The sequence below is a fragment of the Artemia sp. Qi Xiang Cuo genome, chromosome 6 (genome assembly GCF_049724085.1).
Source record: "Artemia sp. Qi Xiang Cuo chromosome 6, ASM4972408v1, whole genome shotgun sequence".
Lineage (NCBI taxonomy): Eukaryota > Metazoa > Arthropoda > Branchiopoda > Anostraca > Artemiidae > Artemia > Artemia sp. Qi Xiang Cuo.
In genome coordinates this window covers 52416751-52436326 of record NC_142799.1, presented here as the reverse complement: position 1 = coordinate 52436326, position 19576 = coordinate 52416751, and the positions used below count along the sequence as shown (strand labels likewise).

At 33.4% G+C, this 19576-nt stretch overlaps 1 protein-coding gene across 1 annotated transcript in view; it reads right to left on the bottom strand.

The window, feature by feature from the left end:
- Positions 1-17163: 17163 nt before the first annotated feature.
- The window catches only part of LOC148951362 (nuclear valosin-containing protein-like), a 77202-nt gene continuing 74789 nt past the window's right edge, over positions 17164-19576 (bottom strand). The window contains exons 4-5 of the mRNA XM_089090262.1: positions 18745-19008; positions 17164-17349 (exon numbers count right to left, since the gene is read on the bottom strand). Of these exons, the coding sequence (XP_088946388.1) occupies positions 17308-17349; positions 18745-19008 (306 nt within the window). The 3' untranslated portion in view covers positions 17164-17307. The remainder of the gene's footprint in view (positions 17350-18744; positions 19009-19576) is intronic.

Here is a 19576-nt window from a genome sequence, read left to right as displayed (position 1 = left end):
CTTGTCCCCTCTTTGCAGGCATTGTAATATGAATAATGAAACAATTGACCATTGCCTATTTGAATGTAATATGCTGACGTCTGCACAACATACCTTGCTTTGTAAACTGTTAAAATACTTCAAACACCACAAAATCCCATTATCAGCCAAGAGCCTAGCCAACTATACCTGCACACAGAGCATAGAAATCGACATCTATCATCTTATATTTGAACTCCTAGAGTCAAAAGATCTGCTGAAAGATATCTGAATATATCTAATAAATATGAGGCTATCAAGCCAGTAGCTCTGTAGCCCACAGAGTGAAGCAAAAGGAAAAGGGCTAAATAGTTTTACTGAAAAGCCCGCCTGCTGTTAAATAGAAGAAGAAGAAGAACAATCGTGGTTGCTGATGATACTGACATCTTCGTTCTTCTGATCAGTCGATCAGATTCGCGTTCCGGGCGTTTATATTTCTCATCTGAAGCTAAGTTAGGCAGTACTAGTTCAGCTTGGGATATTAGTGAAATGAAGTAAAAGCTAAGAATAAATTTCAGCAATCTGATACCACTCTGTCATACCGTACTGGGCTGTGACACAACCTCTCAACTTTACGGACTTGGAAAGAGTAAAGCCATTCAGCTGATTCTTTTCAACAAGGGTTTCAGGGACAGCGCTGTTATATTTGATGACAAGCTCGCATCGCTTGACGATATTGTGGCAGCAGGAGAGCGAGCATTGTTGATACTGTATGGTTTCCCTGATGTCTCGAACCTGGACACTGCCAGAAAGCTAATCTTTCACAGTAAAGTGAGCACTGCCACCGCTTTCGTGCATCCACAAGAGCTGCCACCGACTCAGGCAGCCGCGAAGTACCACTCGCTACGTGTCTACTGCCAAGTTCAAATCTGGCTCGGGAACCCAGTAGACCCTTTACGCCTGGGATGGAAACTGCAGGATAACGAAGTTTTTGAGCCAATAAAAACAGATCTCCCTGCCGCTCCGTCTCAGCTGCTGAAAATTATCAAATACTCGTGACGTATTGACGGCTGTGATAGTGAAAAGTGTACCTGTAAGAAAAATGGACTTGAGTGTACTATAGCCTGCCGTACCTGTAAGGGAAGCTCGTGCAACAATTCGAAGTTTCAAGAAGAAGAACTTAGTGAAGAAGAATAACAGTTAACTGTGATGATGAAAAATCTAGTTCCTACATTTTGATGATGTGCAATTTCTATATATTTGAAAAATAAGATAAAAGCTTTTCTCTGAACACATTAATCACATGGTGTTTGGCACTGAGGTGTTTCGTCATTCCTGTTTATTGTTGTTTAGTCTTTTTTTTCTAAGCCTTTCGTTTACATAGCCAAATAGACTACAAGAACGACAAACTTATTCCGTAGTAGACCTTGATAAACGCTGGTAAGAGTTTTTTTCCCCAAAGACACAGTTTTTTCCCCATTTTTTTTTTTTTTTTTTTGCTGATAAATTTTTTCTTTTGGTAAGGTAACGAAATGAGTATAAGAAATGAATTCAGAGCCAGAAGCTGATCTAAAAAGATGTACCCCAGCAATTGACACTCATACGACAGTTATTGTTTCTAAAGTGCCTTCAGATCTGTCTGATCCGATTAAATGCAAATCTGTTCTTGATCAGATAGCTGGGCATGAATTAGATTGTAGCGTGAATCCTGTTAAAGACAGATAGTATTACAAGATCGATACATCTGAAACTGAATATTTGTATACATCAGTTCAGAACTTTATTACAGGAGCAATAGTTAATGTACGACCTCAGAGCTTTATTGGGATTCTCAGTAGTTTTCCAGGAGATCTTGACTTTTCAGTTCTTGATAGACTGCAAGGTATAATAAATGCAATTCGACTGGGCCAGACTATGTCAGTCAAGCTGGAGTTTGAAGACTCCTTCACTCATTCTGCTTATTTCAAAGAAGGAATTAAAGTTGGATATGAATTTTTCGAATTCACGAATTTAAGGAAATACCTAAATGCTGCTTCAAATGCCGATCATACGATCACTTTCAAAGTGCTTGCACCAGCAATGTCCCGAAATTTGCCAGATGTGCTGGGCCACATATTTCTACTAAGGATAGTCCTTGTAGTGTTGCTCCGAAGTGTGCTAACTGTGGTAAAAATCATACTTCTTATAGCTTGTCTTGCCCTATATCTAAGGAAATAATGTCGCGCTCCCACTTTTTGCAATGACTTTGGAGTTTTCAATAATATCGTTTAATATTAATGGTACAAAGGATAAGGATTTCGTTATTGATGAGTTCTACTATGATTTTGATTTGGTTTGTTTACAGGAGCATCTTCTTACAGACTCTAGCATTAACGTTTTGCGTCGTAGCCTTCATCATGATGTGTTTTTTTCTGCTGCCAGAGCCACAAGAGGCCGGCCATCCGGCGGACTAGCTTGTGTTTTTAAGCACAATCCTAATTTGGTTTCGCCGGTGATTTTTTACTCGGATGAGTTTTTTTTGGCTGTTCGTATGGGCACTATAGTTTTCATTAATTTTTATCTGCCTTATGATGACCGTTCCTCTAGATCGATGGCTAGATTTGCTAAAGCCTGTAACACGTTGAAGTTTCTAGTGGAAAAAATTCTTTCTATTTCTCTAGATTATATGATCATTGGTGACCTCAATACGGATATAAACAACTCATCAGTGAGATGTGATTTGTTGTTGGAATGCCTTCCATCTTATCATATTATACCCAAAACTCATCCGTATTCTTATATTCACCATTCAGGCAGTAAGAGCAATATTGATCACATTATTTGCTCACCTAGTATTATTACATCAATAGTATTTGTACATGCTGAAGAAAAAGACTTAGACCATCTCCCTATCTCACTTACTCTTACACTGAATTTAAACCCTGCAAGTTTCTGCAAAGTACCCCAGTCTTCAAAATGGTTTGAAAAAGTAATTGGAAGAAAGCTGATGTTCCTCTTTATGTGTTTACACTAACAAGGCTGCTGTCTGCTATACGAGTTCCCTATCATCTGCTTCAGAGCTCTATGCAAGGGAATTGCAAAAAGGACCTGGATTGCTATTATAATAAATAATTAAATGTTTAAAAGATGCCGAGGCAGTTGCAGTGCCGCTGCAACGTGTTAGACGTGGTACGCAAAAGCCTATTTTGTCTTTAGATCCTAATTTAAAAACTTTGAAAAATAAAGCTAAGTTTTGGTTAAAAGTTTGGAATGAATGTGATAGACCGCCTTGTGGTATTGTTTCTGACCTTAAGCGTAAGACCCGCAGGGAATATAAAAAATATCTTAAGTCTATGCGTTATCGTGGTATGGATTTTCCAGTGTCAAAGAGAGAATGGCGAAAAGTTATTAATTCTGAGTCGATTAGAAGTGATGTACCAAATAGTGATTGTCTTTCTGCATCTGCTAGGCATGACCATTACTCGTCTATTTTTTCTAATGTTAATTACCGTGTGCATTCTTTGTATTCTCATTCTCTTTCTGCTATTTTTAGTACCCCTCTATCTCAGCGTCTCTGTGTTCCTATTTCTCTTTCATCCGTAATTGAAGCAATTAAGAAACTTAAATCAGATAATGTTGATAATGATGGTATATCTAGATTTCACCTTTTATTAGATTGCTCCCCCTTATTAACCATATACACCTACTTCTCCAGATGTGTATTTGTACTTCTAGTGTACCGGAGAGTTTTTTGTGTGGTACTGTCTCTTCAATTTTAAAGAAGGGGAATTCTCCTTTTATTTGCTCTTCTTACCGACCTATTACTGTCTCTTGCACTTTTAGTAAAGTTCTTGAGCATGTTTTAATACCTTTTGTGACTAATAATATGCTTGAGAGAGATAACCAGTTTGGATTTAAGCCCGGAGTAGGTTGTCAACACGCACATCGTGTATTATCTTCTCTGCTCCTTGAAAATTCTTCTAAGGGAAGGAGTATATATCTTTGTACTTTAGATCTATCAAAAGCTTTTGATAGTGTATGTCATAGTCAGCTTTTTTCTGCTCTTCGTGGTTACGGTGTCAATCTATCGGTTATTTTGCTTCTTTGGTACTGGTACTCTAATTCTTTTTTTCGGCTGAAATCTCTGCCTGCATCTAATATTAAATTGAAAAGAGGTTTAAGGCAAGGTGGAGTTTTATCTCCGACCCTTTTTAATTTGTGTATTTCAGGTGTTCTGGCAAAGATTTCGGCTCCCTATCTCTCCGATTTTTCTGATGTTTCCTACCTGGCTTACGCTGATGATCTGCTTCTTATAAGCCGTACTAAAACTGGTTTATCTAACATGGTTTCTCGTGTTGCTTCTTCTTTTTCAGACATAGGCCTTTCTCTTAATGTAGATAAATGTAAATTTCTTTCTTTTAATAATATTTCTAGTAATTCACTTCGCTGTAGTGGCTTTACTATCCCTCTCGTAGATTCTCTTCGATGGCTCGGTATTTCTATTACTAATAGTCTTCCAAGCTTGCGCCAGCGCACAGTCTCAGATATTAATATGAAAATTAAATTAGGATATGCTAAGATTGTTTCCAATAGAGGTAAATATAATAAACTCGCGTTAGCCAAGCTCTACTCAACTTTTTGTGACCATTCAATTCTTTTTGCTTCTGGAATTTTCCTCCTTCTGAAGAAAACTGAGTTAAAAAGAATCCGGATTAATTATTTTAGATTTTGTAAATTTTTGTTGTTTCTTCCACCTTGGACCAAAAACTGGGTAATTATTAATAAATTTCTTGTTCCTAATATTACTGAAAAACTGGAAGCACTACACAGAAAACTTTCAAATACTGCTTGTATCCGTTTTTCTCCGCACCATCACCTTATCAGGTTTTTTCAGTCCTAAGTTATTTTTCTTTTATTTGTTTAGTTGTTTTTCTCTGTTTGGTCATTCTACAATTTAGATTTGTAAAGAGTGATTAAAAATCCAATAATTATAATATTAATGCCTGCTTATTTTTTTCTGCAAGTTGTCATTTTTTTTTTTTTTTTTTTTTTTCCTCTTTTCCCCCTCCTTTCACGTTTTTTTTTTTTTTTTTGCTCTCGTTTATTTTAAAATATTATTTTTTAAAATGTAATTTTGTAATTTTTGATTTATATATTGTCTTGTGTCGCATTTTTTGTGTTTTCCCCGTGATACTCCACGTATTGTACCTCTGTATAGTGTGGGTTAAAAATAAATAATAATAATAATAATAATAATTATAGTTTACGTTTTTAATTTTTTTCCCGGTTTTTGAGAAAAGAAATAAAAAAATATTTAAAAAAAACAATTTCGCATCGAGCTATAGATTTAGATTTTTGATTTGTTGTTAAGCATTTTTGTCCGGTCCGGATGGTGAAGAAACCATTTCTATACCAATTTTTTCCTGGTCAAAACTTATTTTTCTCCTACTATTTTGCAAAAATACTTATTAGGCTATTTTATAAATATGTCTTTTTTATGGATGTCCATATGCCACTGTCTAATTGAGAATAATGACTTGTATAAATCTATTCTTGGGAAAAAACATCTTAATTGGACATGTTGTTACTTTGGCTTGAATTGTCAGAAACTCTTCTATTTTTAAAATGTAAATTTATCTTCAAACAGCAGAGTTAAATTTTTAACTGGTTGTATACAACTGAAGCATATAAAAAAGCATTCGCAAACGTTCTTTGCGAAAAAATTTGTTTATCCATAGAAGCCTATGTACTTCCGCATTATCCTGCCCCACCCAAGAAGTGAAGTTAGGTTAATCATAATGAAATATAACAAAATATGATGAAAATGTATTACTTTGGTAACAAAATTATGCAAACTACAACAGAGAATTATGGAAACCAGACCGGCCAGAACGTATTATGTTAAATACATAATTAAATTATCTCTATATAGTCAATATTTAATAAAGAAAATATATATACCTACATTGTAGTTTTTCTTAAAGAGACTAATCTTATTATAACCTACTGCACCCAGACAAACCAGTTTTTCTCAGATCATACAGATCAAACTTCTTGAGTGGGGTCGGGATAATATGTAAGTGCCGAAGCCTATCTTGACAACATCATTGTATTTTCTCGGAATTAAAAACCTTTATGTTTGTTGCTTGGCAAGATCTGAAATTATCAAATTTCTAAGATTATCAAGTTATTGATGTGTATAATTGAAATATTTTCATATTAAAACATTTGAACGTGTCCTTCGACTAGAATATTATATATAATATAGTGTATTCACTCGCATATGTCTAGATAAATAGGAATTTTAAGAAAATAGTTCTCTGTACACTTAGCTTGAATAAGGTTTAGTCATAATATATGTATATATATTTATTATATATATATATATATATATATATATATATATATATATATATATATATATATATATATTATATATTATATTATATATATATATATATATATATATATATATATATATATATATATATATATATATATATATATATATATATATATATATATATATATATATATATATATATATATATATATATATATATATATATATATATATATATATATATATATATATATATATATCCAAAAACAAAACCTCTGGGTTGTAGGTGCTCCTCCAGATCTGGTTTGTTTTAGGTAGGGATTGAGTATTTCTTCTTTACCTTTGCAATAGAGCCTTTCTTAATAGTGTCAAATTGTCCACCTTTGTTTTTCCCAATCCAAAGAATCCCACCCACCAGCCTCAGGCCGGCTTGGGCCGAAAAAAATCATCTCTCAAAAGGGAGGGGTGAAAGTCAACGTCTCGCCAGCCATTAGCAGCAAATAGTAATTGATCCTCAGAGCTATTAGTAGCAACAGAGCTTTTTCTCTTTCCTCAGACTGTAATCTCAAAGAATTTTTGTTTTACCATGGTTTGACATTCACATAAAAAAATCATCTCTCAAAAGGGAGGGGTGAAAGTCAACGTCTCGCCAGCCATTAGCAGCAAATAGTAATTGATCCTCAGAGCTATTAGTAGCAACAGAGCTTTTTCTCTTTCCTCAGACTGTAATCTCAAAGAATTTTTGTTTTACCATGGTTTGACATTCACATAGCCAGGGGGATTGATACTGAGACAGGGTTAGTTCAGATATTAGTGACTATGGTCTGTTCAGTCTCGAAAGCTTTATGATCGAAGTACCTTGCCTCGTGGTCAAAGACTGGGGAAAATGGTCAGCGGCTGGATGATGACTTATATCAGCAGTAGTAGACCCCTAATTTTGTTTTAAAAAAACTCTGTGTCACCTCGAGAAGGTTTTCACTACTACCCCACGATATTAGATACAAAAATTAAAACAGTTTTGAACGGAAAATCAGCTCGTCAAAGTCTCAGCGTAGCAAGATTGCCTTTTCGTCTGTTTGTAAACTTCAATCAGCTTTTAGTTTCAGTTGACTAATTAAGGAATCGCTCTAGAAAAGATGGACTGCTTAATGTATATGTGCTGCTAACTTGATATCTATAAAGATACTTGGGGTTTTTTTCAGATGCAAGATGCGACAATTCCAACAAGGCATTAACATAGAAATCGTCAAAAAACAAATATAGTGAAGTTGGAACATTGGTCATTTGGGTTGTCAGACACTGAAATTGTAGAAATGCTGATTCTGGATTTCTGAAGAGAGTAGGAAAGAACGAAAATAAGTCAAACTAGGCTAATATCAAAAATCAATGTTTGGCTAACCATGAAAAAAGGTGTAACGGAACTATTTTGATTGACGGTTTTCGTCAACTTTCAGACGAGAAACTTGGTATTTTTTCTCTAAAAATGAATGTTTTGTCATCATCAATATTTATTATCTTTAACTACTTCCTTCAAGCTATTACTGAGATTTTGCAGATATGTTATTATTATATTGTCTAATGATTTACTTAGCGATATTACCAGTCATTTATTCTAGGTTCCACAGGGACTTATCCCAATAAACGTTTAGAAAGATTGAAGACAAAAAGCTCAAGATCCCCCTTCTACCCCTTTCCTCCAAGTGACTCTACCCCTGAAAACTTCACTTCATCCCCCAAGCCGTTCCCAAAATACTGGATATGTGCTTTTTTATACCCTGAATGCATACAACATCTTTTAATTTACCTCCATCCGTCCCCTAAAATCCAAATTAGATGTCCATTTGGCCCCTCGATAATCTCTGAAAGATTCAAATCAATTCCCCAAGCCGCTTCTGAGATCTTGCTAATATACTATTTTGGTATTATCTTTCCACCTTTTTCAGATTAGCCAAGATAGTTAATATGCACTATATGGCCGTATATATATAAACATTTCTTAAACAGAGTTCTTAAACATTTATTTATTTATTTTTTTATAGCTAATGATTGATAATGAATCTTTTTGATTGGCTGTTTTTGTTAAATTAAAAAAAAAGTTCATAGGCCCATTCCCACCAAGATTCCAATAATACCGACATTTAGGTAGGGCTAATATTGACAACCGGATTAGGCCAAACGCGTTCACAATTAATGTTCAGCTACCTTGTAAAATTAGATCAAGCCAAATTGAAGTTCAACTAGCTTGAACTTAGTTGAGGCGAATAAGAAATTTTCATATAATTTTCTGATAATACCAGAACCTTATCCAGATAAACTGAAAAATGAAAACAAAATATAATGATGCAACCAAAAGTGGAATAGGAAGAAGTGAAATATTGGAAGAAGCTACCTAAGCTTGTCAGATCTAGGGGATCTATCAGGGATCAGATCTAGGGGAATGGGATCTATTTGTACAACAAGAGAAACAGTGTGTATATGGTACCCGACAATAAGAAAATACATAAGATAATAACGGTATTAGTTGATTTTAGCACTTAAAAGGTGGTTAGAAGTATTCCCCTTAGCAGGTCAGTCCTTACTTTGTTTATTTTTTCTTCTAATGGAAACTAACGTACTAATATAGTTTCTATTCAATCTGATGGTCAGTCTGTAGATTTCAGGATTTAAATGCCCCCATAAAAGTTTGTTTTCTCTGGTTTGGGAGCTCAATTTGCATGTGATTAACTACATCAGATTTCCTTACACCATATATTTATCCCAAAATTCATAAAGTAGGTAAAGTTACCTTATAATACAAAAAACTAGATGCCTCAGAGGTTTAAGTCATAGAGCTGATTCCCTCCTTCAAACGGCGTAAAAAAATGTTTCAAAAGTGGTTTACACAAGATTATCTTTCATGTATTAAAGACCAATTCTGCTTTTTGTAGCCCCATTCTTTTGTTCAACCAGTAAGGTTTTCAACCTTCTTTCTAAACCCCACAAGCTCTCATTAATGCACATAGCTTTGTGTTCATTAATCTAGACAAAGGTCGCTACGTCCTAAGATTTCTCTTAAGGAGCGTTCACATGCGTGTCTAGCTAAAATCCCATGTCTAGACACGTGTCTGGCAAGAAATTAATGTCTAGGCAACTACCGTTCACAAATAAAATTCGGTGCTTGGCTAAACAAGTTACAGCCAAGCATCTAGTTCTATACTCCATAACTCAAAGTCTAGGATTTTCAATTGCAGACAATCAGAATGTGTCAAGTTCCACTATTTTCATCATCTATGTTTACATTTTAAATTAAAATTTAATTTTTGTTTATTAATTAATCATTTTTTCCATTTTAAGCAAATATACAAAATCAGACATAGTAATGAAGCATGCTAAACCATTTGTTTGGCTGGTCTCATCCAATATCCTAGTGACAATAAAAAAAGGGATTACAATTTTGAAAGTTTTGCCAGCATAAAGTTTCTTGATTGGTTAGAAATAACGACAGTAATCTAGTTGAAACTAAATTAGTAGTTTTAGTTAAGCACTGAATTCTCCTTGTGAACGGTAGTTGCCTAGACATTGATTTCTGGCCAGACACGTATCTAGACATGCGATTCTAGCTAGATATGCCAGTGAACGCCACCTAAGACAATTGGGACGGTTGTTCATTTGGTATTAAAAAATCTTTTGTCTTTTGATGTTCATCATGTACCTCACAATTAGTTCAAGTCATGCCAGCACAGAAGTTGTTAGCATGCATCAGTTGGAAGTTTCTTTTTCCTAGATCCTCTGCAATATATAAAGGCGTACTCACCACAAATGTACAACTTATCCACTTCGATGATGACAGCAATTTCACTAATTACCTACATTCAGCTACTCCCAGAACCCAGCAATTAATCGACACAGTAAATGGTAGGAATGAGGACATTTTCATGATACTAAACAACAACAAAATTACAATTGTGTATTTTAAAGGCCCGCGCCACATGTCCTAGTCTATTGGCATGCGAAATGTGAATGTAGGTGTTACTGTTCCTATCGTCGATAACTATTAAACTCTTGGTTATTTCTTAATATTTAAGACCCTACAGCCAACATTCACTCCCTTATCCTTACACAAACGTCTATCTTAGACCGCATAAATTCTTATCTCTTATGTTATGTAATGCTTACGCTACTCTATGCTGATGTGTTTCCATGCATCGTCATATTCTCTTGCTCTCTCTTTAAGTCTTGCCAATATAGAGCAGTTGAATCGACATTTTGCCTTTTCAGGCTACACTCTTTGACTAAAATCTGCACCTGTGATCACTCCAGTATCATAGCTGTTAAATGAAACCTAAGTTTAGCTTACTCAATATACCAGAACTCTGCCGCCCTTTGTCGACTGATTATTTACTATCTCTTAATCGCTCATTCACTCCTCAACGCTACGCTATTCTTCTATTAATCTGCAATTATCTTCAAAGGCATGCTACCTTCTTAAGGTGTTTGGTTTATATGCTTCTGGATTATTATTTGTTGATTTTTTCCAAGTTTTTTTTTGTAGTGCTTGCTACTACCAAAAACTGTCTGATTGCATATAAAGGTATTTGTCGTTAAAAATTACATTGAATTTCCGACTTTTCCTAATTTTCTAAAATTGAATATTATTTATAATTATCCGTAATTTTCTAAAACTGAATTGAATTCACAATTATTCCTAATTTTCTAAAGTTGAATTCACAATTATTCCTAACTTTCTTATGTTGAATTCACAATTATTCCCAACATTCAAAAATCGAATTGAATCTACCTTTATTCCTAATTTTCTAAAATTGAATTAAATTCTCAGTTATTCCTAATTTTTTCAAAATATGCCATTGCAAAAATGCCTCATTTTCCATCGATTCTACTTGGAAACTTCATCCCCATCAACATATCTGTCTCTACTTCCTTTAAAGAAAAATTTGGAAATATTTTTAAATTTTTACCATTGCCATTAGCAGATAAATTATTTTTTTCTTCTTTGTGATCTGATCAGGTTTTAAGTTTCTCTATTTTTTGTCTTCTATTAGTGTATTTTATTGCAATCTAGTGTACATTTTTTTGCTTCAAGATATAAGGTTGAGCAAGTGCCTGTTTTTTGTGTGGATTTTTCCTTTGTCAATATATTTTACCGTATTCAAGTGTATACTGCATGTTGTTGTTCTTTTTTTTACTATTTAGATCTGCAGGGGCCAAACAATTGTAAGCAGAGACCTATACAATTTTTGTATAGATCAATCTATACAATTTTGTAGGCTGCAGGGACCAAACAATTGTAAGCAGTGATCTATAGAATTTTTTGTATAGATCAATTTTATATAGATCAAACTATACAGTTTTGTAGGCTGCACGGGCCAAACAATTGTAAGCAGTGATCTATACATTTTCTGTGTAAATCAATTTAATATAGATCAATCTATAAAATTTTTTAGACTGCAGGGGCCCAAAAATTCTAATAAGTGATCTATACAATTTTTTGTATATATCAATTTTATTTAGATCAAACTATACAATTTTGTAGGCTGCAGGGGCCAAACAATTGTAAGCAGTGATCTATACAATTTTTGTATAAATCAATTTTATATAGATCAATCTATACAATTCTTTAGGATGCAGGGGCCAAACAATTCTAAGCAGTGATCTACACAATTTTTTGTATAAATCAGTTTTATATAGATCAATCTATACAATTTTGTAGGCTGCAGGGGCCAAACAATTGTAAGCAGTGATCTATACAATTTTTGTATAAATCAATTTTATATAGATCAATCTATACAATTTTTTAGGCTGCAGGGGCCAAACAATTCTAAGCAGTGATCTATACAATATTTTGTATAAATCAATTTTATATACATCAATCTATACAATTTTTTAGGATGCAGGGGCCAAACAATTCTAAGCAGTGATCTATACAATTTTTTGTATGAATTAATTGTATATAGATCAATCTATACAATTTTTTAGTCTGCAGGGGCCAAACAATTGTAAGCAGTGATATATACAACCTCTGTATAAATCAGTTTTATATACATCAATCTATACAATTTTTTGGGATGCAGGGGCCAAACAATTCTAAGCAGTGATCTATACAATTTTTTTGTATAAATCAATTTTATATAGATCAATCTATACAATTTTGTAGGCTGCAGGGGCCAAACAATTGTAAGCAGTGATCTAATCAATTTTTTGTAGAGATCGATTATATATAGATCAGTCTATACAATTTTGTAGGCTACAGGGGCCAAACAATTGTAAGCAGTGATCTATACAATTTTTGTATAAATCAATTTTATATAGATCAATCTATACAATTTTTAGGCTGCAGGGGCCAAACAATTCTAAGCAGTGATCTATACAACATTTTGTATAAAATTAATTTTATATACATCAATCTATACAATTTTTTGGATGCAGGGGCCAAACAATTCTAAGCAGTGATCTATACAATTTTTTGTATGAATTAATTGTATATAGATCAATCTATACAATTTTTTAGGCTGCAGGGGCCAAACAATTGTAAGCAGTGATATATACAACTTTTGTATAAATCAATTTTATATACATCAATCTATACAATTTTTTGGGATGCAGGGGCCAAACAATTCTAAGCAGTGATCTACACAGTTTTTTGTATAAATAAGTTTTATATAGATCAATCTATACAATTTTTTAGGCTGCAGGGGCCAAACAATTGTATGCAGTGATCTATACATTTTTTGTGTAAATCAATTTTATATAGATCAATCTATACAATTTTTTAGGCTGCAGGGGCCAAACAATTCTAAACAGTGATCTATACAATTTTTTGTATAGATCAAACTATACAATTTTGTAGGCTGCAGGGGCCAAACAATTGTAAGCAGTGATCTATACAATTTTTGTATAAATCAATTTTACATAGATCAAACTATACACTTTTGTAGGCCGCAGGGGCCAAACAATTGTAAGCAGTGATCTATACATTTTTTGTGTAAATCAATTTTATATAGATCAATCTATAAAATTTTTTAGACTGCAGGGGCCAAACAATTCTAAAAAGTGATCTATACAATTTTTGTGTAGATCAATTTTATATAGATCAATCTATACAATTTTGTAGGCTGCAGGGGCCAAACAATTGTAAGCAGTGATCTATACAATTTTTGTATAAATCAATTTTATATAGATCAATCTATACAATTTTTTAGGCTGCAGGGGCCAAACAATTCTAAGCAGTGATCTATACAAAATTTTGTATAAATAAATTTTATATACATCAATCTATACAATTTTTTAGGATGCAGGGGCCAAACAATTCTAAGCAGTGATCTATACAATTTTTTGTATAAATTAATTTTATATAGATCAATCTATACAATTTTTTAGGCTGCAGGGGCCAAACAATTCTAAGCAGTGATCTATACAACTTTTGTATAAATCAATTTTATATACATCAATCTATACAATTTTTTGGGATGCAGGGGCCAAACAATTCTAAGCAGTGATCTACACAATTTTTTGTATAAATCAGTTTTATATAGATCAATCTATACAATTTTGTAGGCTGCAGGGGCCAAACAATTGTAAGCAGTGATCTATTCAATTTTTTGTAGAGATCGATTATATATAGATCAGTCTATACAATTTTGTAGGCTACAGGGGCCAAACAATTGTAAGCAGTGATCTATACAATTTTTTTTTACTGATACTTGGGATTGGCTTTATGTCGGTCTCTTTTTGCTTATCATTTTTGTAGCCCCGTTTCAATCTTTGACTGCAACAAGTTCAGATTGACTATTCTCACTTAGCATGCCAGTACAATACTTTACTATTAAGCCGTCTGGCGGCATTTTCTGGATCTTCAGCAATTTCCCCCATGGCCTCCACTGCACAACTCCTTATTTCAGATTGTAATGCTTTTTCCACTTTCTTTACATTCCTCTTATTTTCATATGATCTATCACTCATATGATTCTTGTACAAGCTCCTCCTCCCCTCTATTAAACATGAAAGAATTTCACTAATATTCCTCACTGCGTTTCTAACTTTCTTCTCTAACACGCCATTAGTGACATGACAAAGTATTTTGCACAGATTACTACATCCATTTTCTACATTAGTAAATTTTAAATTCTCCAGTTTTATATACAACTGTTCCTGGAAAATTTCTCTCAGGTTTTCGTACTGAAGTCTACCAACATCACAGCTTCACGGAAGGTAATTACCCTTCCTTAATTTCAACTTTTGATTAGCTCTAGATACTACAAGATAGTGATCTTTACTTATAATATAAATAAAAGCACTCCAATATACCCTAGTAGAATCGATCCTGCCAGTCTTTAGTTTACAGTAACATAATCAATAAGGTTAGTTGTATTGCCATCAGATGAATACCATGTTAACTTATTGACCATTTTATGACTAAATACTGTATTGGTTATAACTAGATTGTTATACCTACAAAATTGCAGCAGTTTGTAACCAATACCGTTTTTTTCTATACCAAATTTACCTAGGCTGGGATACCATCTATCCTTATTTCAACAGACCTGGATATTAACATATCACAACCTAAGCAAGACTTGTCGGCTTCCTTATTCATCATGAGCCCTTCTCCCTGACTTTACACTCCATCCTTCTTGCCTGAATAATGGGATTTTAAATCACCAGATTTCATTTTTCCCATCCCTGGGATAGGAGTTTCCAAATTCCTAATAAGTGCTGTTCGAGGCGACTAAATTCGTCAGTCAAGATGTCGATACAATAGTTGTTTTTTAGCGTTGTAAAATTCCAAGTTGCAATTTTCATATTCTTTAAATCATTGGAAATATTATGGCCTCAGTAAAAGCAATGGTCCCAGAACCAGAGTAGGATGGAAACTAACACATCTTCTCAAGTTGACACAAAGCGCTTCAGCCGGCTTAGGACCAGAAAGCAAGAAGTCCCTCGGACTCCTGTTTAATGGAGGCTTTGTGCTATCCTGGGCCCATCTTAGTTACGACTTGGTATTCCACAATTAAAGATGCTCTACTATCAAAAAGAGTGGAAATCCTGCACAGACAATCTCAAACCTATTACCTCTGGCTCATTACATTTTCACGCCTATTAATATTATGCTACTACAGGGAAGTAAGCCATAATAGATAACTTAGCTACGAAGAGATTTTTGAGCCAAAAAAAGCCCACCAAAATAGACCAAACCCAGAAGTGTAATCCATTAATCAGAAGCCAGTGCAAATGCTTTGTCATTTACTAGGCTATATTTTCCTCATGAGACGTCACTCCTCAATATTACCTTGCAGCACTGTTAGCAGTCACAGTTTTAGTTAGGAAAACTTGTGAAATCCATCCCTGATGCCACTATAAGGCTACGAAAATAGGATTTCTTTGTAGAGGATAGGGACGGAGAAAGGAACTTATGGCGGAACGGAGACCCCAAACAATCTCAGCCTGTACGGTTGTTTTACAAGATTCAGACATGAAAAACAAAAGTGAGGGAAGCATTTTAACAGTCAGAGGGGGGCAGGGGTGTGCAGCATACCAAGTTTCCAAGACCCTAAATACGTTATGTGTAAGTTTCCTAATTTCTAGAAGGTCAGAGTAGGTAAGTTATTGACAGACAACATTTTAAGCAGCCACCGTGGTTGGAAAAGCGGTTCTACAATGGTGAAAAAGAAAGTAAAGTAAAACAAACAGGTTATTTGAACACGATACAAATAAGAAGGTTAAATAGACAAATAATGGATGTTGTATTAGTTCAAACATATATTATTTCTGGTCATCATTGTATGAGTTCTATTTTATCTGTGTTTAGCATTCCAGTTTGTTTTTGGTACCGGCGCCACTCCCTGTAGGGAAGTTACATAAAACTAGCTTTTCTGTTCAAGCTCACGTTGTCGTAATAGCTGAAACGACCACAAAGTAACTTGAAATATATAATTTCTTAGTAGCTATTACAAAAAATATTCATCTAGTAGCTTTTACAAAATTTAATGGTCATCTTTAGTGAAGTAACTATGCAACAGTAGTTTGAAAAATATTGAAAGCATTATTAGGATAAATTATAATGAAAGTGATGAATACAACTGAAACTCATGAAAATTATGCCCTTACAAGCCTAATAGAACCGTTCCTGGTGATTACCAAGCTCAAATAACTTTTATTGTTAAAGTTACGTTAAACTTATGGTTATGTTATGGTAAAGTTATGGTTAAAGTTAGTAAAGTTATGGTTTGCAGCCTGAAATACAGCCTCAGGATTTTTAACCAAGACATGCTAAAGTGCGTTTTTGATATTTCCTGTAAAATATGGGAGAGTTACTCAAGAATAAGCGAGAGTTGATCATACATTTACAAAGAAATGTTGAATAGTTTAAGCTTGATATTGTTAGAACGTTGATATTCCCAGGACTTCATGACTGATGTCCTAATTAAATCAAGAAATTTAACTTTAAAAGATAACCTGCAAGGGGAAGCAGAATATGCTGAAGTCCAAGATCAGGCTTGGAAGAAAAACAATGATCTTAAAGGAATCTTCAGGGGTTTTGCTTAAGGGTACCAAAAAATGAGGTTTTAAAGAGGTTAAGATTGAGAAGCAGTGCTTTAAATTTTTGTGACCTTACATGCAACACTTTGATAGTAGTATTGTTCGGCTTCTTGGATATACTACAAACATCCAAGGCTGTACCCAGAAGAGGTGGGGGCAGTTTAGGAGGGTAGAACCCCCTCCCCCCCCGAAATGTTTGTCTGACTCGTAAAAACGTAACAAAAATGAATATAAACAAATTTTGATGCGTTTTTAAAAGTTTTTTCGTAACCTTCCCCCCCCCAAAAAAAAAAATTCTTGAGTACCCCACCCTCTCCCCTTCCCCACGAAAAATATCCTGGATACGGCCATGCAATTATCTTGTACAGCCAATATATATTCACCTGTCCCTCTTAAACACAAGGAACACGACCTATAAATCTAACAAAAAGGTAAAAACATAAATGAACGAATGTACTTGAAAAAAAAGTATGTAGAAAACCATTCCAAATATTTTATGGAAATTTCTTCTGCAATTCTTCGTACTTCTGGAACTCCTGGGAAGATAAAGAAAAAAGTTTAGAATAAAAATAAAAAATAAAAAGAGCAAGAATAATAAAATATTTAAAATAGAAAAGAATAAAAAGCAGAAGAGAAAAAAGTGTTTAGAATAAAAAAGAAACAGAAGAATAAAATGTTTAAAAAAGAAAAGCATAAAAAGAACAAGAAGAAAAAATGCTTAAATAGAAAAGAACAAGAAGAATAAAATATTTAAAATAGAAAAGAATAAAAAGAACAATGAGAAAAACATGTTTAAAAAAGAATAAAAAGAACAAGAAGAATAAAATGTTTAAATAGAAAAGAATAAAAAAAAATAAGAAAATAAAGCGTTCAAAATAGAAAAGAATAAAATCAGAAGAAGAATAAATGTTCAGAATAGAAAGGAATAAAAGGAATAAGAAAATAAAGTGTTTAAAATAGAAAAGAATAAAATCAGAAGAAGAATAAAATATCTAAAATAGAAAAGAATAAATTCAGAAGAAGAATAAATGTTCAGAATAGAAAAGAATAAAAGGAATAAGAAAAAATATAATGTCTAAAATAGGAAAATTGAAAAAATAAAAAGAACAAGAAGAATAAAATGTTTAGAATGGGAAAGAACAAAAAAAAAATAATAAGAGCACAGTTTTTAAAGAGACAAGAACAAAAAGAACAAGAATATTAAAGTATTTAGAATAGAAAAAGATAAAACGAACAGGAGAATAAATTCTTTAGAATAGAAAAGCATAAAAAGAACAAGAAGAATAAAATGTTTAAAACAGAATAGAAAGAGAGGAAACTGTATCTTTAGCATTTCCTACAAAAGGCAGCAAATCGAATTTCTTTTCCAGTTCCTCTTGTGCCAAGAACATCAAATTAAAAACATTTTTTGCCCCTTGGACCCATCATCTACTCATACCTGAAAACTGCGATTTTCAAAGGCATTTTTTTTGGGGGGGGGGAGGGTGTTTCTTAATGACAAAGCTTTTAATGCAGTACCAAATTTTCATCAGCTGTGCCACGTTGAACCATGAATTAACTTAATCCCCTTTAATACTGATCCCTGTAGTTAATACGATAAAAAATTGACATGCTTCTTGTTTGGCTTCAAGTTACTCTGTTTTCTGTTTTATTTGTTCCATCTTCTGTTGTGTGTAATGTTTACAGCATAACGGTTTCTTGAATAAAAATGCGAACAAAATAAATTACAAAAAAGGCCCTATGATAGATAAATGTACGATTTCATTAAAAAATAAAAGTTTTATAAAACAAAAATACATATAAATAAAAGGAAAACAATCCAAAAGATATATATAAAAATCGATATTTTGAAAACGTTATTAACCTGATGTTCTTTAATGCAAAACCTACCGAATAATATAATGAACAAAAATAAATTAAACAAGAAATACCTGTTCACTGACAGAAGGTTTGATTTTCTGGAAAGCAAAATCAAAATGTCGTCTGGCTACAGCAAGATTTTCCGGTTTTACCAATTGTTCATGACTAGTTAAATGCCCTCTACTATCTAACGACAGAATTGCTTCTCTCAGTGCATAGATGGCTGCTTCCCTTGTCAACGCTGCAATGTCAGCACCTGTAAATCGATTACAGCGATCATCCATGGCAATGGCATCTAGGTTAACGTCTGCCTCGAGACATGGACGTGTGCCGTTCTGAAAGAAAAAACAACAAAAACATTTAAAAAGACGACAATAATACTTCTATTTCATTCCATTTTTTTTTTTTTTTACCCAAAACAGATCACTACAATTTCAGCCTCTTCAAAGATAAGTCATTCCACCTTTGCTTCTTTCCCAGTATTGTATTGCTTCTGTGTTGTGCCTCTTAAATAACGATTATTTATTGGACCGTCAGTGATTTTATTTTCTAGTTTATGTTTTAGCAGAGATTTTAAATATTAAAACACTTGATAATGATACGGTAACAGGGGACATACATTTGGTAGGGGAGAGGGGGGCAGCTACCCTTTTAATTTTACTGCCCTTTCCTCGTGATTTTGAGGAATACCTTTTTTGACATTCTCACTGAAAAAAAAATGAAAATATATTTTTTCATTTTTACCCTAGTTTGTTTTTGTATGTTCATTAAAAAAAAGGGCTTCCTTGTACACCCACCCAACCTGCAGTTTCACGAATTGGCTTAAAGCAAAGGATATATCAAAATAACAATTAGTAGAAGAATTGATAACTAAATATTCATATTTTATGGATACTTAGAACT